Here is a 20,498-nt window from a genome sequence, read left to right as displayed (position 1 = left end):
TAAAAATATACCTCACAGAATTTTGCAGGGTTCTTCTCAACAGGCTTTTCCGAGCCGGTGGATTTTTGACATTCATAAGGGCTTTTTATAGCCTAAATTGAATAAAGATATTTAGAATTTAACTTTCTGCCCATCTTTTTGGTGGTCGTCCCCTACCGCGGGTGTTAGCACGGGGTGTCAACTCCAGGACTCTCCTCGCCCAACGACTGTGGTCCATTCTAGCAATATGTCCTGCCTATCTCCACTTTCTGCGTTCTATTTCTGTTATTACGTCATCCACCAAAAAGATGAGCAGACGATATCCGGCAACAAGCTGGCGTAAACTGGATGCGAGTGGCAGTGGATAGGCAAGACTGGAAAAGTAGAGAGGACGCCTATGTACGCCTAGGCTATAAGGGCTGCAATAGATAGATAGATAGGCTTTAACTTAAAATAAAATCGTGTGTTCATTGACAGCAGGAGAGACGAAGAAATGGCGACTTCTATTGTGGAAGGCAATACACACGATAATATTTCAATTACTCATAATTATAGTTCTGTGGTTGGTCTAGATACGTTAATACGTCGTATTGGCTGAACTAGTTTTGATCAGCCGTGACTATAAAGAACCAGATTAGAGTCGTCAATTCATAAATAAAACAACGGCATTTAAATCAGGCTGGCCATTTAGCCGTCATGGTGTGCAGAGCAGACGTACAAACTACACAGAGCGCAGTCGAGGACAAGTGGCAAACATATACATTACGAGTTCTCCTTGATGCAGAACTTTTTATCCCGTGGGAATTTTGAGGAAAAATTATATTTCTTTATATTATAAAGAACTCCTACAATTTCGGCGAATCCAATGATACAATACAATACAAATATTCTTTATTGATCACCAAAAGCAGTACAGAGACATTACAAAAATAAAAAAAATCAGGTAGACAATAGGCGGTCTTATCGCTAAAAAGCGATCTCTTCCAGACAACCAATTTCTGAGAAATTAATAAATATGAACAGACTAATAATGTACGAGTAGGTGGCAGAGATAACAGACAGGAGAAACGTAGAATTAATAGACAGTAAATATTAAAAACAATACAAAAATATAATATAAATTATATATATAAACAAATACATTAAATATAATACTTATAAACTACATATACTTCATACAAAATATCAAAAGGCCGCATGTGGGAAAAGGAATTTAAAAAGGAAGTTAAAGAAACAATATAAACAAAAAGAATAGAGAAGGATCAAAAACTAGGGATTAAGTTACCTCTACTGATACCTCTACTCGTATGTTCAAAGATGGCTTTCCATTTAGGCTACAGAGAGGAAAGAATAAAGAAATTATAATATTCATAAAATTAATTAATTTATTGCAAATCTGTTGATTTCTCATTTATTTATTTATTTATAACAGTTTACATTTTAGGCTTACAGTACAACACCAAAGCGCCTAGCGCGCTCATACATCATTATTTACATAATACTTATACCACTGAAAAGAAAATAAGGACCACTTTCTGAACGGAGCAAGGCATATGCAATGCAAAAAAATCGTTTACTTTTATATTGGAACGAATTAAATATTACAAAAAGTTTGTATGTCGTGTCGTGTAAATAAAATCTTATCATGGAATATTAGATAAATATTATTTCCACTTTACCAATGAAACTTAAGTGGTCCCTATTTTTTTCAAAACATGCAAAATTTCAGCTTTATAGATCAAAAAGGTTTAAGCCGGGAGCCGATGAATCAGTTAGTCAGAACTTTCCTTTTATAAGCTTTTATTTAGCTTACCCAGTTTGTTGTTTTTGGGTCAAATCTTGCATGTTCATTTTGATCCGCTTTCAGTGGTTGGACTGACTTGTAATTTGGTAGATTGGATGACGATGCAAGTACATTCAAGAATAGGTGGAGTCAGAAAAATAATCTAGTATTAAAAATGTTTTTTTTTTAACAAAAACTTCCTATACTCGCGTCTTTTCAGAGAAGGATATCACAAAGTTTTTGCACATCTATTTCCGTTCACAAATAGAACAAGGATGTAGTCGTAAATATAAATTATTGTGATATGAATCATAGCACTTTGTGTTTAGTAATTTATGTGCATCTGATCATTATTGTCATCTTTACTTATAATAGTGTTGTATATTTTTTATCTTTTCTGACAGATCTGCAAACCAGTGACTGTCCTACAAACCCTAACTATTATTATAAATGCGCACGTTTGTATGTAGGTACTATTCTTACGTCATTACTGTCATGAGTAGATATTAATATGGATGCACCTTGAAAATAAATATTAAATCATAACAAAACTTTACTCATTTAATTAATTTCATTATGATTAAATTAAAATGACCATTAATTGCAAAACGACTACTATTTAATTTAGCTTTTTGATTATAAAATTTCTATATAATTTTAATAACGTAACGGCGGCGTAAAGCGCTTAGTAGAAAGCAATCTAAATAAACGTTAGTATAATAAAATGAAACATGGGACGGTATGTCCATGTTATGCAAACTTTCAAAACAGCTCATCCAGGATTGCAGGTGGCCCTAGGACCTAGGACCTTATGCAAGGTCCGCCCGGATTGCTACCACCATCTAGCTCGCTAATCCTGCCGTGAAGCAGCAGTGCTTGCACTGTTGTGTTTCGGCGTAGAGAGTAAGACAGCCGGTGAAATTACTGGCACTTGAGGTATCCCATCTTAGGCCTCTAGGTTGGCAACGCATCTGCAATACCCCTGGTGTAGCAGATGTTTATGGGCGGTGGGGATCTCTTACCATCAGGAGACCCACTTGCTCGTTTGCCATCCAGTCGAATAAAAAATATAATAAATATAAATATAATATATAATCCTTAGCTCTGGTTACAAGAACATAACAAATTTTAAACACAAAAGTCCCCCCCGTTCCCCGAACCGTCAATAATCAGTAATGCTACCCCACTTTACGTGTATTAACACCAGCTCCATTTCATATCTAATTGGGAAATTTACCCAATCAGACGGCGTTTCCGTCCACCCACACAAGATGGCCACCTGACTGCGCGCGCAATTGTTAGAAGGTGTCGGGTTGCAATGATTGAAGTTGAACTGATAGGGGTAAGGAGAGACGCCATCGGCTTCGTCCTTTAGGCTGCGTTAAGCCATAGATGTGCGAGTATGTGTTGCGAGCAATATACCTACGTACGAGTAGGTAAGTAAATGAAGCGTTCCTATTGGTCCATGAAAAACACATCTTTGGTTTCCACCAAGTTCCACCTGCGTTTCCATGGCAGCCGGCGTAGGTGGATAATAGAAGTTGTCAAATGAGTGTCGTAGGTAAATATTATTTACCTGTAAAAACCAACCAACTGGGAGGCGGAATCGCGCACAAAGTATTCAAATTTTAAAGCAAGCAAAATAATAAAATTGTGTTCCATAGTTTCATAACGAAGAGCAAAACAATTTTTTGCGAATATCAATGTCGGATTTTCCCTTTCGTTCGTGTTGTGTGGTCTTTCTTGTTGGAGTTAGACGTACGCGATGTTGCCAGTCAGTTTTCCGCCTGTTGTAGAAATACCATAACCTTTTTCCTCAACATCAAATCACTTTTTTTGCAATCATCATCCCAGCCTATATACGTCCCACTGCTGAGCACAGGCCTCCTCTCAGATGCGAGAGCTTGGGCAGTAGTTCCCACGCGGGCCCAGTGCGGATTGGGTTACACCATTGAATTGCTTCGCAGGTATGTGCAGGTTTCCTCACGATGTTTTCCTTCACCGTAAAGCTCGTGGTAAATTTCAAATGTAATTCCGCACATGAATTTCGAAAAACTCAAGAGGCGCAAGCCGGGGTTTGAACCCACGATCCTCTGCTTGAGAGGCCATAGGTCAAACCACTCGGCCACCACGACTTTTTTTGCAATAGAGGAAAATGATTGAGCTAGTGATGTATGTACTACAGAACCCATTAACAAATATAACACAAGAGGAAACAACACACCTGTGGCGTTGTTGACATTCTGAGGTGTCTCCGGCGCTAGCCAAGCTTGCATAGAGTAGGCCTAGTGTCTAATGTTTATATTTAAGACCTTTTTGTAATATTATTATTTCAAGCAATAAATGAATTACATTACATACCTAAGGATTGAACGTGTAAAGTTTCATTCTCGAGTCCTTTACCTAGTTCCTCTCAATAACTAGTCCTCATTAAGATGAGGTCAAAAGAACTGGTTCAAATTCAAGGTCGGAAGAATCGCGTGCGGTATCCGACGGACGGGCCCACGCCGCCGCTGCTTCCGACGTTATTCAGCTAATCATAGCGCGAATGAAGGTGTCATAAAATCTGGATTCCATTTTGCAGAGAACCCAACGTACACACTACACTAAAGGCCAATTGGTCAAATTTAACTTGCAATAATAACTATTAGTACGGATGTTCCCGAGTGCGACGGTTAACGCGCTTTATCATTATTAGTAGGTATTATTGATTTCTTAGCAACAGAAGGCAGCGCACATAGTCACGCGTATAATGAGGTAAACTAATAACCGTATTGTTATTAAATAAACATTATTTATCGGTCACATGAGCAAAGAGAGAGAAAACAGCAGTAAATTAACTTTTTCAACACTCTGAGTCATCACAATAATAGAATTAGAAGAATAATATGTGACAATGTCAACAAGCAAAAATTTTTTTCGTTGATTGAAACAAGTCGTCGTACTAATATCATAATGTGAAAGTTAGGGCGTGCCCTTCCTTCGAACCATGGGCCGCAGTACCCACGCGAACTCACTGCGGATAGGAAACTTCACATAAACCATTTTTGGGGCAAATTTACTTACGATGTTCTCCTTCGCCGTAAAGCTCGTGGTACACAAATGCAATTTCACACATGGATTTCGAAAAACTCTGATGTGCCTGGGTTTGAACCTGCGATCCTCTGCTTGAGGGCCATAGATCAAACCATTAGGTCACCACGGCTAATATAAATGCGAAAGTTTGTAAGTCTGTTTGTTTTTTGTTGCCTCTTCACGTCTAAACCGCTGAACCGATTTATTTTAACCTCTACTGATAGTTTGAGTCCCGAGGAAGGACATAGGATAGTTTTAATCCCGGAAAATTGCATAGTTCCCGCGGGATAGCGTGGTATAAACGAATTCTACGCAGACGGAGTCTCGGGCAAGTATTATACATTGTGATACTTTGTATCAGGGATGTAACGAATATGGTTTTATCGGAACCGAAAGCGGAACCAGATATTTTCAATTTAGTTTATCGGAACCTGAAACGGAATCGGAACCGGAACCAGAATCGGAGCCTGAGTGATAGGTGGACGAGATGTTAAGGGTAGGTCTACTAAACCTGAGGGTTTATTGCGTAACGTTTCTGATACTCGCGATCACAATCAAATGATGTTTTCGCATACAAAAACTGTCATTTGATTGTGATCGCAAGTGTCAGAAACGTCACATAATTAGCCCTCTGTATGTGTTTGATGTAAGCCGCTCATGTCCAGTCACCGCGGTAAGCATTGACATCCGATATAACTTCTGATTCAAAAGTAACGGAACCGGAACCGAAACGGATGCTTTATCAAACGGAAGTTCTGACGGAAACGGAAACGGAATCCGAGCTCCGTAACATCCCTGCAGGGCTACTACGAAACTCTAAACTCGAAGTTCGTGTCGTGCGGTCCCTCTGACACTTATACTGTTTAATACGAGAGCAAGAGGGACCGCACGACACGAACTTCGAGTTTCGAGTTTCGTAGTAGCCCTGCAGCTTTGTATGAACTCCAATATCCTCGAAACAGGCAACTATCTCACACCTATTTAGCATTTGGCGGTTGTTAGCTCGCCTCACGAGAGCCGATAATCAAATTATGCGGGCACATGATCAACTGGGACGCTAACTGGTTGCCGGAACGATAATTGCCAATAATTCGGCAAATATGCCGAGACGATTGAATCACGGCTCGGATGCAACCCTATAGCACGAAAAACTGGTCAGGAGCGTGTCGGGCAAATAAACTAACTGTTGGCCGCGACTCCGTCCCCGTAGTATTCGTTGATCGCCATCGCGCGGGAATCATGGAATCTTCCGGGATAAAAACTATCCTATTTCCCTCCCCGGGACTCAAACTATCTGTATAATAAATCGGTACAGCGGTTTAGAAGTGAAAAGGTAACAAACAGACTCTTTATTGCACACCAACACAGTAAGCAGTACAGAAAACACAGGAACCTATATCATAGTGATTTTCAAAGGAAGCAGTATGCGGCTTTATCGCTTCAGAGTGATCTCTTCCAGGCAACCTTTACAATAGACAGAAGTACGGAATAAATGTATAATTAGTGGGATGCGAAAGTTTGTAATTATGTTTGTATGTTTGGTACTCCTTCACGCTAAAACGGCAGGACGGATTTGGACGAAATTGATAAGTAGGACGCCTGAAACATATGTTTTTGAAAACTGAAAAAAAATCAATCGGGGACTTTTTTGAAACCGTGAGGGCAGCGTGGGCAGAGTACACTCGGAAGAGGGGGGAAGAGGGGGTATTATTTTTAACTTTGCTCCATAATAGGTTCATTAATATTCCCATACACAAATGGACTCCATAATATATTTTGCCAAATTTTGAGGTAATTTTCAACTATACAGGATGTTAAAAAAATCCTGTAGGTAAGTACTATAATTAAACCCGCATTAAGGCTACTGATTAGGCACTAAAACGATACAAATGGAAAACCTTTGAAATTCGAACGTAGTATACCTGTACATTTTGTTCATAAATAACAAATTTCTTTTCACGAATTTATTTATCGTTTTATTAAAGAGTTATTTGTAGCTTTCACCATTTCTGAATTTTATCCTCACTTTTTGTCGGTCTCTAAATGCTCCTCTCATCCAATCAAAGGTTGAAAGGTAGGTAGGAATAAATTCTTTGTACAAATACTTCAACAGTTGCAATTGTGTTTCGTTCTTTATTTTTGCACAATATATATTTAAACTATCTGTCTCTTATTGTGGTTATCTACTTGACTACTGTTCCACAAATAAGTATTTTTTTCTGCAAAATCGTTCCTAATCGTGCACTTGCTTTTTGTCAAGACGAAGGCTACAATTACAACGTAGTTCGGGTCATTGACTTGTTAGTTGAATGATGTTTTTTACTGACATTTAGTACTTCTTCAGTAGATACTTTCTGACATTATGCGTTTATTTGTGTTAAATATTTGGTTTGTTATCAAAATTCTGTTAAATGATAACAGTACTCATTAGCTGAATGCAGGGCTGTGTGACACTATTTATTGCAAATAAAAAAATAAACAATATACAGAATGTAGTACAAAGTCCTGCCTTTTCGCAGCAATATTATTCCCAAACGCTTCATTCACCTAAACATGTTTTATTTCCCAACTCTCAATTTTCTCCGAAACCACACCTTTTTCTCAGTGTATTTTCGGGCCCGTATCTGAATATCGAAAGCAAAAATATCGACCGTCAAAATATAGAACCTAACCTTTTTTTTTATAAAACGAGGGGGAAAACGAGCAGACGGGTCACCTGATGTTGAGCGATCACCGTTCCCATGGACACCCGCAACACGAGGGGAATCACAGGTGCGTTGCCGACCCTTTAAGGAACCTGACCTACTTTCGATATTTTGACCGTCGACTTTTTAACTTTAGATAACTATATTAATTTCCGATATTCAGATACGTCCCCGTATTTTCTTATGGTTTTATACCGGGAAAAAATATCAGTTTTGCAAATGAAACATTAGGAAATAACATTTCCCCGAATAGACAGAGAGCACCAGTAAAAGGCGAACTTCCAAAATTGAAGATTGAAATTATTACGGGTTAGTTTGACTAAATAACCCTGTAAAAAATTTGGCATTTTGAATTGTGGTTGACGAAAGTACATACATTGATCGATGTTCGACGTATACCGCGTCAAAAGCGTGACAAGATTTTTCATCTTATTTTATATTCAAAATAGTCCGATGAACTCGTAATTAATATTGGTCAGGACTTAAACACGAACTATTTATTGCTAAAATTACCACGACGTTTCGACCACATTGCAGCGGCCGTGGTCACGATTCGGGGTAATTTAGCAATAAATAGTTCGTGATTAAATGCGCTTACCTATTCCTGTGTTTATATTGTTGGTCAGAGACACAAAACAAGCATCTTTTTTTTTAACTTACCAAGGTCCCGAGATAGCTGTGCCCGATCTCGTCTTCGGACGTATCCTCCGACACCAAGTTCTGCTTCTTGAATCGCATTTTGACAAAATTTCGACGAGCAGCACTATGTACACTAAATTAATTCAATAAATAAAATTCCATTTATTTTTTTGGAATTTATATCATCAACAAAGGCAAATCGTTGAACAGTTTTTCTGACGTTTTCTAATTATTTTTTTGTAACTAACCATCTCATTTGTTCACTTTTGTACAACACATGCAAATATTATCTGTTCTTTCAAATTTCAAATGTTCTTTTTTAATATTTATAAGTAATTAATTTAAGTAATCGTTGCGATAACTACAAATAATGATTTTTCTACTGCGGCGTTTTTCTCTTTGACTAGATGAATAAATATTTTCAACTTCTTTATTTTAACATTTTTTTTTTCTTTGGTACGACCCGCGCCACCGGTCCAGGTAAACTGCACTAATCGCGACTCCGGCGCATGAAGCTGAAAGTAAGGCGGCGTCTACGGCAGGACTGATTTTTTTTTTAATTGTAAAGCGGTATTTACTGCGAGTTCTTTTATGGTAAGTGAAAAAATATGGTCATTAAAGGTGAGACATACTAGGCCAAATGCGTGTAGGCGTCCACAAAAAGACTACATCCAAACATTATTCCACGATTATTTGCGAGTACGCTACTCAACAGCTAAAATACGTGTATTCGTAAAAACTAAGCTAAATTTTCAGGTTTTCTTGGTTTGAAAGTAAAAGTTTTTCAAAGTGTGTATATGTACATTACATATAATTTTTATGTTATAATGTGTTGTCCCAAAACCCACGTTTCAACTATCAGAACTAGTCTGAGTCCCAATAAGTTTGGATAATCGAGGTTCTTTCTACTGTAATTAAAAGCTTGTTACGAAGGACGTTTCCAGATCTGTCTTTTTTGTTAATTTTTTGCTATTATAATGTTGGTGCCATCCTAAAAAAATGCAGTTCTAACGCCCAGCATGCACGCAGCTTTACAGTCCTTACCATCATTGCCTCATCTGCGGAGTTTGTGCTACCGTTTAGAACGCGTGATAACGAGATAGTGATGTGTTATTATCATGAGAGTCTGCTAGGGTTGGGACTGAATTGGTTTTTTAAACAGGATGAACACCCCACAGGCCGAGTGGTTTGACCTATGGCCTCTCAAGCAGAGGATCGTGGGTTCAAACTCAAATTTCATGTTTCTGGTACAATTGGAAGTACCGTATGGGTTTTGACTACCCGGCAATTTAAAAAGAAACAACTTTTAGGATGACTAGGTTTATTTTTTGACTGTAGTGTTTGAGATTTTGATATTAATTGGACTTATTTATGCAAACAAGTACCAATCCACACATCCCCCAAAATACGGTTTTTTTCAAGTCCTGAATTTGCCATATCTTAATATTATTATGAAAATATAGATGTACAGACAATGTTTAGCGAAGAGAAAATTTAAATCGGTTGAAAATTGGATTTTTAGTGATTTTTTGAAAAATCTATATACCTGTCACTTTCTCAAACGCTTTTCTCTATGCAGCGAGTATGGCACTACTGGCGTGTGACGTCACATGCCAGTATGTCTTTCTCTGTCTAATCTGGAATTTCAAACCTTTATAACTTTGTTATTTGTAAAGGTAGCTTAATAATTGTTTCTCTATTCGATAACAGGCATTGTGTAGTTTTTATTTATAAAACATATACAAAATAGTCAAATACCGTATTGAGATAAGTATACAACAAATTACTAAAATAAATTACTTAAATCTAAATTTTGGGGGACGGTTGGGTTGGTCTTTGTTTGCATAACTACATATATGTCCAATTTGACCTTGATAAATCCACGCGATTCTGAGAAAAAGGATTGTGACAGACAGGCAGGCGGGTCATCTGATGGAAAGCAATCATCGCCGCCCATGGACATCCATAAAATAAGCTGAGTTACGGATGCGTTGCCGGCCCTTTGTTAAATGAGTGGGCTCATTTCTTGAAGATATAGTGATACTATAAGCGTTCCGTTCTATCTACTGGGGTACGGAACCCTAAGAAACTAGCTTACATATATTAATATATGATTCACGTCAGAAGCTTATTTGCTTACGGTTTGAGTAAGTTATCACAGACTGAATTTAAGATTTATTCAAGAGTTAAGTACAGCGCAATGCGACTACTAAAATTTGATTATAATTAAAAAAACATGAAATCTATTTCTGAGCTAGAAATGCATCCGCAACGTCTCAGTTGTTGCAGGTGTATAAGGTACCATTATCTGGTTATCCGTTTTTAGGCTTCCGTACCTCAAAAGGAAAAAACGGAACCCTTATAGGATCAATTTGTTGTCCTTCTGTCTGTCTGTCAAGACCCTTTTGGAGCTGTGAAAAAATCAAACTTCTAAGCCATTTATGCTGCAAATTTTGGACACTCGCAAGGGAATCAAAACCTACAGCGTACCTACTTCCTGTGAACTCAGAATCTTGAAATTTGGTACGAAACGACGTCTTATAGCAAAAAGCATAAATTTCTAGTTACATCATATATATTTGTACGGAACCCTCGGTGCGCGAGTCCGATTCGCACTTGGACGGTTTTTGCATTAATCAGGGATCCCCAATCTTTTTACAGGCTTTTATTAAAGTTGCCCTATGTTGTTTATGTTGTTTTTGTTGGGTCAAATCTTGCAAGTTCATTACAGTTTGACCCACTTCCATAGGTCGGATTGACTTGAAATTTAGTATACAGTATACAGTACAGTGCTTTCATTCTAGCATGGTGCGGGTGACACTTGATGCAACGTTTCGTTTTACTCAAAAAAAGTTGCTGCGGTCTAAATATAAGGCAGTATATTTCAGTTGTAGCCTGAATATGACATATTTGAACATGAAGAACTACGTATGTTATACTAAATAAATTTATCAGTTTTATCACATTTTTATAATCAATTAAAGAAAGAAAGAAAGAAAAGAAAGAAAGAAAAGTTTATTTTGGCTCCAAAATGTACCACCTAAAACTAAGACTAGAACTAGTACTAAAACTATGTTACTAGGTGACACGGCAGGATACCAAAAAGGGTCTCCACTCAGCATGTGTTGCTGCACATTATGTGCAGTAACGCTGGTTTTCTGTGGAGCCCAAACGTTAAATAAACATATATGCATGAGCCAGTTCCTTTGCCCCAGTCAGACGGAGAAAAAAAATAAAATTAAAAAAAATAAAATAAAAAAAGCAGGTTTAATTAAAATTAAATTAAAGGCAGGTGGTAGGACCTTGTGCAAGGTCCGCCCAGATTGCTACCACGTGGCTACCACCATCTTGCTCGCTAATCCTACCGTGAAGCAGCAGTGCTTGCACTGTTGTGTTTCGGCGTGGAGAGTAAGACAGCCGGTGAAATTACTGGCACTTGAGGTATCCCATCTTAGCCATCTAGGTTGTCAACGCAATTCCCCTGGTGCTGCAGATGTTTATGGGCGGTGGTGATCTCTTACCATCAGGAGACCCACTTGCTTACTGCAACTTAATATGCATGTAACGTAACGCCAGAGACTCTTTCAGTTACGGGGGCTAATGGATCTTGAGTTATATCGGTACTTATTAATTGTTAAGTAACAAACACTCTTGTAAACTCCGTTTAGCCTTACTTAAGTGGCAAATATTATTCCAACCTAGAATTGTACTAATATTCTCATCAAAATTAGCGTAATAATCGGATTAATGATGACATTAAGGGGCTGTTTCACCATCCACTGATTAGTGTTAAGTGTCTCCGTCCATTCGAACAAAACAAATAGAGACGGCATCACATTTAACTGTCACTTAACACTAATCAATGGATGGTGAAACTGCCCCTTATTATGATTAAGATTTTAAATTAAGTATTAGTTTTAAAAAGCCGTGGTGGCATAGTGGTTTTACCTATCGCCTCTCAAGCTGAGGGTCGTGGGTTCAAACCCCGGCTCGTACCTCTGAGTTTTTCTAAATTCATGTGCGGAATTTGAAATTTACCACGAGCTTTGCGGTGAAGGAAAACATCGTTCAAACAACATTCAATGGTGTGTGTGAAGTTCCCAATCCGCACTGGGCCCGCGTGGGAACTATGGCCCAAGCCCTCTTGTTCTGAGAGGAGGCCTGTGCCCAGCAGTGGGACGTATATAGGCTGGGATGATGATTAGTTTTATCGACTCTAGTTTCGACACTTTCACTCTTTAATCTGTGATATTGACCATGAAAGCACTATATGTATGTAAGTTGGATGACAAAACGTCATCCTACAAAACAGTAGTAGTACAGTCAAAAAAAATTTTTTTTTAAACATTATAAGTAACGTCCTTGTGAAATATCTTTAAATACGAGAAACATAAAGCACATCACTAACTTTAACACTCATCAACACGCCCCCCACTAACGAGACGATAATTGGGGGGGCTCACGAGTTATACGATCACGTGATTTCGCAAAAGCTGAAAAAGGTCAAGGAGCAATAAGGTTACAGCTCATTACAGCCACCCGGCACCCGGCCAGGCCTCGAGCGGTTATTCTTCATATGGATTTGTATGGGTATGCGCTCACTACATCAACTCCGTAGCGTCACCGGATCGCCTCACTCGCGAGGTTGCCACGCGCGGACGGCGAGTGGACCACTCGGTGACAGCCCGCTGCTCGCCGCCATAGTGACTACTAGGAAATTCGTGGACCACGCGAGGTCCACTCGTCAACGCGGCGTCCACCCGTGGACCACCTGTCGACAACGAGCGGACGCCGAAAGTCGAGGCGGTGCTGCATGGTCGGTTGCCGGGTGGGTCCAATGAGCTGTGACCTATAAGGTTAAGAAATAGCAAGGGCTACTCTAGCTCACTAGAGGACATAGGCCTCCTCACAAAATGAGAGGGCTTGGGTCATAGTTGCCAAACAGGCTTAGTGTGGATTGGTAATTTCAACACATAATTCAATTTATTCGTAGGCCATGTTCATGGTAAATTTGAAATTTTTCAAAATTTCGCACATGAATTCTGAAAAACTCATTGGCCCGGGCTCGAACACATGGTCCTCTGTTTGAAAGGCCATAGAGCAATGGCCCGTAATTTAATGGTGTATTTGCACTTCGTAGTATAGACCCAGCAGGGCTATTACGAACTTCGAAAATCGAAGTTCGTATCGTACCGTCCCGCCGACGCTTATATATTATTTAATACGGAGTGAGAGGGACGATACGAAACGAACTTCGAATTTCGTAGCAGCCCTGCAGATCAATCCCTGTAGACTGCGTCTGCGTGTGAGACATTGACGCGCGGAAGTAGCGCGGCCCTGAGAGAGAACGTGGCGTCTGAGTCCACTGTCTCACGTTTTCAGTCTTTCGTCTTGTACGAATCAAAATTTAGTCTGTCTGACTCAGCATTATGCTGAGGCGTTAGACGCATGCAGCGCTGATTTTCTGTCAGAACCGTCGGTGACTCGAAATGATACATAAATATACTAAACTTATACATGCGTAAATAATATTAATAAATAGATATAGATTAAATTGTTAGCAAACAACAAATAAATAGATTACAATAAATAATAAGTAAAAACAAGGAAAAGCGCTTGCGCTTTCTATTCTATTCTATTCTAAATGAAATGAAATGAAATGAAATCGTTTATATTTATCGTTTGAATAGCTCCTTGGATAGTTTTCTTCTTCTTTTTGTTTTATTGACGTGCATAAAAATGTCCAGAAGAATTGATTTGATTGATCTTCCATGTCGTGTCCGACAAAGGCGAACCTTTAACAGGTTCCCTGTCCCGAAGCAATGTGCAACGTTCTTTTGACATGTCTCCATAGTAATGATACAGTAATGTAATAGAAATATCCCCATAGTAATCTTCATTGGTTATCTAAATATGGTTCTAGAATAAAAATAATATAATGTAATACGTTATAAAATTTATTATTTATCGAAAGAACAACTGCATTGTTTACATTACTGGCCATGAGGCACAGTAAAGTCACGCATGGCATGAGGCACATGTGCCTCATGGGACAGCACCTGTTAAGATAATTAAATGATATGATATCGTCCCGTCCGAAGCAGTGGGCATGTGAATCTCTTCCCCTTGCGATATACAATTACCCATTATGCGTGCTCCTTCGGCTGCGCGAGCGACGTTAGCTATGAGATCCTTTACGGTTTGCTGTCTTAAAGGAGAGCGACAACGGAGCGATTTCATAATACATTACGTGGATTGCAAGATAACTGTTAAGCTGTGAACATTTCAAGCGCGCAATGAAAATGAATATATTAAAGTCGACTGACAGCATTTCTCTCGATCTAGTTCTGCTAAAATTGATCTAGGAAGCTGAATCAAAACATACCTATTTGGCTGACTGGTATATAGAATCCTAACTAATGTTATACATTCGAATATTTTTGTTAGTTACTCTTCGACTTTTAGAGCTTGTTTCACCACTTATTGAAAATGTTTACGTGACAAATAAATGTGGCGCGGTCTCGTTTCATTCGGACAAAACAAATAGAGACGGCATCACAGATATATGTAACATGAAATTTGACAATGGGCGAAGAAACCGGCCCTAATAGTGCTCAACCCATCGTGATGAAATTTCAGAAATACCTACACAAACGAATACGGTATTTGACAACTCCTGATTTTGCCATATCTTAATATAATTATGAAAATGTAGATAAACAGATAGTGTTTAGCGAAAAGAAAATTTAAATCGGTTGAAAATTGGATTTATAGTGATTTTCTGAAAAATCTATATACCTGTCTCTTTCTCAAACGCTTTTCTCTATGCAGCAAGTATGGCGGTACTGGCGTCTGACGTCACATGTCAGTATGTCTTTCTCTGTCTAATCTTGAATTTCAAACCTTTATAACTTTGTTATTTGTAAAGGTAGCTTAAAAATTGTTTTTCTATTCGATAACAGGCATTTTGTAGTTTTAATTTATAAAACATATACAAAATAGTCAAATACCGTATTCTTCGCGCTTTGTTTATCCCTTTTCTAAAGCCGAGTTTAGACTTGCAAGAAAAATCGTGCAAGTTGCATTACATTGCGAGGCCGTAAAGCCAACGAGTTTGTAGTGGTCGATCGAGCGCCGCAATGTAATGCAACTTGCACGATTTTTCTCGCAAGTCCAAACTCGGTTTTACATCAATAGTAAAGACAAGTTTTGCTTATTTTGGGGCTAAGTCCATTATAGGTAGTGTAATCCCATGGGATTACACATATGGGAGTATCATGATACTTAATTATTCTTATTTTTCAATTGGCACATTTTATGAGCTGCTTTTCTTAAGTGCACATGATAAACATAAAAGTAGTGAGTTTTCCTGTTAAATTGCAATCTACCAGGCAACGGCGGCGGCAACTATTTCACCATTTTGTATGTAAACGTTGCACCATAACTAATAAATATCAAGGCTGACCGCAACGCAAATTCAATTAAGCCCATTTTGGTAAATATACGATTTTCCTTAACCAATGGGTTTTGGTTTTTAACACTTTTCTCAAACATGACATGAAATATTGACGTTGTGTTACAAATAATAGGCCGAGAAGTATCGCGCTGCAGGCGCTGTGGCTCAGCTGCGTGCGCGCGGTCACTCTAGCGGCCAGCAAAGAGATTTCATACAACCTTGCAGGCCGCTGGCCGGCAATGCGACCGTCTTTTGTTTCAACGCGCGCGCGCGACACGCACAGCAACACCACAGCACGCACAGCAGCACCGCCAGCAGCCACAGTACACAACACGGCGACCAGACTAGCGTCCCGCCAGCTTCATTTCTTGTTTTTTTTTTATTTTATTTCATGTAATGTTTGAGAAAAGCACTATACAATCCTCGGCCGGAACCTGGGGTTGCCGGCATCTACAGTAATGTACTATTATTTCACTATTTACGTAAACTATAACTACATGAACACGCCAATATTCACGCAACTATAGATACAGTGAACGAATAAGATTGCCAAAAGAAGAACGAGTTTCAATACCGTCCGACATTTTTAGTTATGCGCTAATAAAAACAAATAATAGATTAGTAACAGTTTTACAAATAATTGAATTGAAGCCAAAGCATTAAGCCGAGTTTAGACTTGCAAGAAATCGTGGTGGTTGCATTACATTACATTGCCAGGCCGTAAAGTCAACGAGTTTGTATTGGTCAATCAAGCGCCGCAATGTAATGCAACTTGCACGATTTTTCTTGCAAGTCTAAACTCGGCTTAAGATTTAAATGTACTTTACTTAATCTCAACTACAAAAAAGAGAAACCTATACACCATCACATTGTTATCAATCTTTTTATCTACGAGACACTTCTTCAGTACCTAACGCCTGAAAGTATCAAGTATAAATAAAATAAAAAGTTAATTCTGAGCATCTTCTATTTTAACAATATTAACTGGTGTAAAAAAACGTCCTGAAACGCTGTTCAATGACCCTTTAGTTTTAATGTATTTTAGAAAAATACTTTTTAACACAATCACCCACTCACTATACAAAAATACTGTATGCGTGTGCGCTTACAAACAATACAAACACTATAAATAACAATAGTCAGCAAATAATTATACCAATGATACTAACTATCATAATTACTAGTTCTACGATCACTAGAGTACGCTTGAAGACAATTAAAGGTACAAATTACAATAAATAGGTATTATAATTAAATCTTCTGGGATATGGAAGAATGGGGGGATGTGGGAATTAAAATGCGGAAACGACTTCAATGGGTAAAGCCAGCTAAGTGTTCCGTACAAATTTGTCATCATCATCTCAGCCTATACGTTCCACTGCAAGACACAGGCCTCCACTTAGAACAAGAGGGCTTACGACGTTCCCACGCGAGCCATACGCGGATCGGACGTTTTTGTAGATAATATATGAATATCCAGTGCTAGCAGAACCTCGCTCCTAAGTAAAATTTACGCAGTATGGGGTAACTTTGGCATTTTACTGACATGGACAGAATCAAAAAATATATGAAAATACTTTAGTACACTTCTCATAGATTTATCTGTAATCTACAGGTCTAGAATTATTTTTAACCGACTTAAAAAAGGAGGAGGTTCTATTTTATAACATTGATCAATCATACATAATCATTTTCATAATAATGGTAAAATTTCGCCTATTATAATAATAATAATATCATTTATTCCATGTAACTGGGACACATATTATGTTAGTAGCTGTTGCTTAGTATCTAAAGATTAGTAGGTACTTACAAATTAGTAAGACTTTACTCATTCTACCACAGTATCACACTGGTAGGGGAATGCAGTCCCTCACAGAATAACCTTGAATAACTTAAAAACTATTTATATTAAAGTTATAAAAACAAATCCAACGCACATGCACAACAAAAACCCTTTAATTTGGTAGGTACTTATGTCATACGTTACAGTTTGCATTTTTTTTTTCTAATATACACCCCCAAAACTAGCCTTCATGTTTAAAATGAATTTATTAACGTCACACGTTCTTCTTTGGGTCACCGACTTACATAAATAAATAACCTAACCATAAAAAAATAATTTTTAATACAAGCTCCTTTTGCTGAATGTACTTTTTGTTGACTGTACTTGCATTGTCACCCAAACTACATTTGCATACCAAATTTCAAGTCGATGCTGTTAACCGTTGAAGAGTTCCGTGATGCGGAGATGATCCTGGCCGGACTATCAGGATGTCACTACTAGATTATTGTATTGTCACGCGATTTACATAAGTATTCCAAATTCCAAGTCAATCTGACTACTGGAAGTTGGTCAAATTTAACTTGCAAGATTTGATTACAGAAAGACAACGGGACAGGTAATAAAAGCTTCTAATAGCAAATAATGGCCGTGGTGGCCTAGTGGTTTGACTTATCGCCTCTCAAGCAGAGGGTCGTGGGTTCAAACCCCGGCTCGCACCTCTGAGTTTTTCGAAATTCATGTGCGGAATTACATTTGAAATTTACCACGAGCTATGCGGTGAAGGAAAACATCGTGAGGAAACCTGCACAAACCTGCGAAGCAATTCAATGGTGCGTGTGAAGTTCCCAATCCGCACTGGCCCGCGTGGGAACTATGGCCCAAGCCCTCTTGTTCTGAGAGGAGGCCTGTGCCCAGCAGTGGGACGTATATAGGCTGGGATGATGATGAATAGCAAATAATGGCACGAGTGGTCCTATAAGATGGTAGATTTTTTTGACATTCTTCAATGCTTGTTATAGCCTAATTTGAACAAAGATATTTTAACTTTGACTTTGATAAAGGTTCAATTTTCCTTTCGAGGTACGTAACCCTAAAACTGTGACATCGCACAGCGACTGTACACTGGCGGACATATTAACGCCCACTTCGTCTTAAACAGCGATTACAGCGCCATCTAACAACGGATGTGCATTCTTTAGCGTTGTCTAGACCTGGATAATACCTGCTTGATTAGCATCACTGCTGAATCATCTAGATCTAGAGATACTCGTACTGTGTTGTACTACTAAGTACCTAAGTGTTATGTGTGTAATAGGTACTTCCGAAAATAATATTATAAATGCGAAAGTTTGTGTGTGTGTGTGTGTGTGTGTGTGTGTGTGTATGTTTGTTACTCCTTCACGCTGAAACGGCTGGACGCATTTGGATGAAATTTGGTATGTAGATAGCCGGACGTATGGAATAACACATAGGCCACTTTTTATCCCGATATTCCAAGGTCAGGAATCAAATGGTTTGATGAAGGCTTTATTTTCGTGAAGTTTTTTAAGGTGAAAGTGAATTGGGTTACAAATTGACGGTGAACGTAATTAGTAATTATAGTTAAGTGTTCTAGATTTTTTGCTGCAGTCAGACAACCGATTGGCTTAGTTCAATTCAAATATGTTTACGGTACGCTGTTCTGGGCTTATGTATTTGTAACGACTAAGAACAAATTAACCAAAGGCAAAATGTGTGGTAAGTTTCTTAATATTGGTTGGCCTTGTATAGGTACTAGGTGTATGTATTTGAAGTTCCCATTTCGCACGGGGCCACGTGGGAACTGCGCAGGATTTGTTTATCGCGCTCCCTGGGGAACGACTAATTTTTTCGGGGTTAAATGTATTATTTATTTTGGTCTTCCAATATGATGTAAATTTAATGGCAATCGAAAAAAACTAACTCCAGTCCATGCAGCCGTATTAGAAAGAATGAAAACTTATTCACTAAAACACAAGACACAACAACATTATTACAAATAGAAAACACGAAGGGTAGAGTGTGTCTGTCTCATTGTGGTCGCGAATCGGACACTGCCTCGGCGCCTCAGCATTATGCTGGCTGAAACGCTTATAATTATAACACTAACATCCTAGCGCTGATTTTCAGCCAAATAACCAGAGGCGTCTTTACCTATAGTGCAGGGTGTGCGTTGCACACGAGCGCAGCGGTATTAGGGGCGCCAGCCGCGGCACTTTGTCACACTTAGTTCCTATTCCATTTTGACCGTGCGCTTCCTAGATGGCGCTAAAATAATAATTGCACACGGGCGCTACATGGGCTAAAGACGCCTCTGCAAATAACTACGTAAGACCACATGATTAGATAATTTGTAGACTCTTGAGTGTTAGTGACTTTATTCAAATTCAAATTCAAATCATTTATTCAGTAAATAGGCCGCAATGGGAACTTTTACACGTCATTTTTTAAACTACCAGCGCTTTCGGAAAGACCATCATTGCCAAGAAGAATGCGCCGCAAGAAACTTGGCAGTCTTTTTTTTTCAAAATAAAATAAGTAATTACAAATAAAATACTTAAATACTACAGTATACAATTAAAGAAAAAATACAAAATAATAATAATACAGGGATGTATGGGGTCTCTTTGTTACAAAACTAAACACTAACTATATCTACGTTCAGTGGAAGTGTAGAATGCTTCCACCGTCATAAATTGAAAAAAAAAAACAGTAAATTAGTTCATAATCATAAGCTTCCTCGGACAATGCCGGATACACTGTCCCAGAAAGCTTTTATGCTTATGCGGTACCGCCACAGAATATATAATAGTTGGTACAGCTTAGGGATCTTTAAAATACGAGCCTATCAGCCTCTCAAAGGGGTGGTAGCGCACCTGTTAATCCTTCGTGTTGACAGTTGTACATGAGTGGCAGTGATTGCTTCCCATCAGGTGACCCGCATGCTCGATTCCCCATTTTATATATTAAAACCGGCCAAGAGCGTGTCGGACACGCCCAAGATAGGGTTCCGTAGCCATTACAAAAAATGAATTAATATTTTTCTAAGGAATTCGT

At 38.6% G+C, this 20,498-nt stretch overlaps 1 protein-coding gene and 1 long non-coding RNA gene across 3 annotated transcripts in view; one reads left to right on the top strand and one right to left on the bottom strand.

Moving 5' to 3' along the window:
• The window catches only part of LOC141438788 (uncharacterized), a 146,109-nt gene that overhangs the window by 35,134 nt on the left and 90,477 nt on the right, over nucleotides 1–20,498 (top strand). The window lies entirely within an intron of this gene.
• Nucleotides 1–20,498, bottom strand: part of ClC-a (chloride channel protein 2) — a 77,147-nt gene that overhangs the window by 39,025 nt on the left and 17,624 nt on the right. Inside the window, exon 1 of one of the 2 annotated variants that reach the window (XM_074102751.1) lies at nucleotides 8,203–8,643. The exons of the other annotated variant lie outside the window; for it this stretch is intronic. Within the exon in view, the coding sequence (XP_073958852.1) occupies nucleotides 8,203–8,280 (78 nt within the window). The 5' untranslated portion in view covers nucleotides 8,281–8,643. Of the gene's footprint in view, nucleotides 1–8,202; nucleotides 8,644–20,498 lie in introns of those variants that run through there. 2 annotated transcript variants of the gene reach the window in all.

Source organism: Choristoneura fumiferana, chromosome 19 (genome assembly GCF_025370935.1).
Source record: "Choristoneura fumiferana chromosome 19, NRCan_CFum_1, whole genome shotgun sequence".
Classification (NCBI taxonomy): Eukaryota; Metazoa; Arthropoda; class Insecta; order Lepidoptera; family Tortricidae; genus Choristoneura; species Choristoneura fumiferana.
This window is presented reverse-complemented; position numbering and strand designations above follow the sequence as displayed.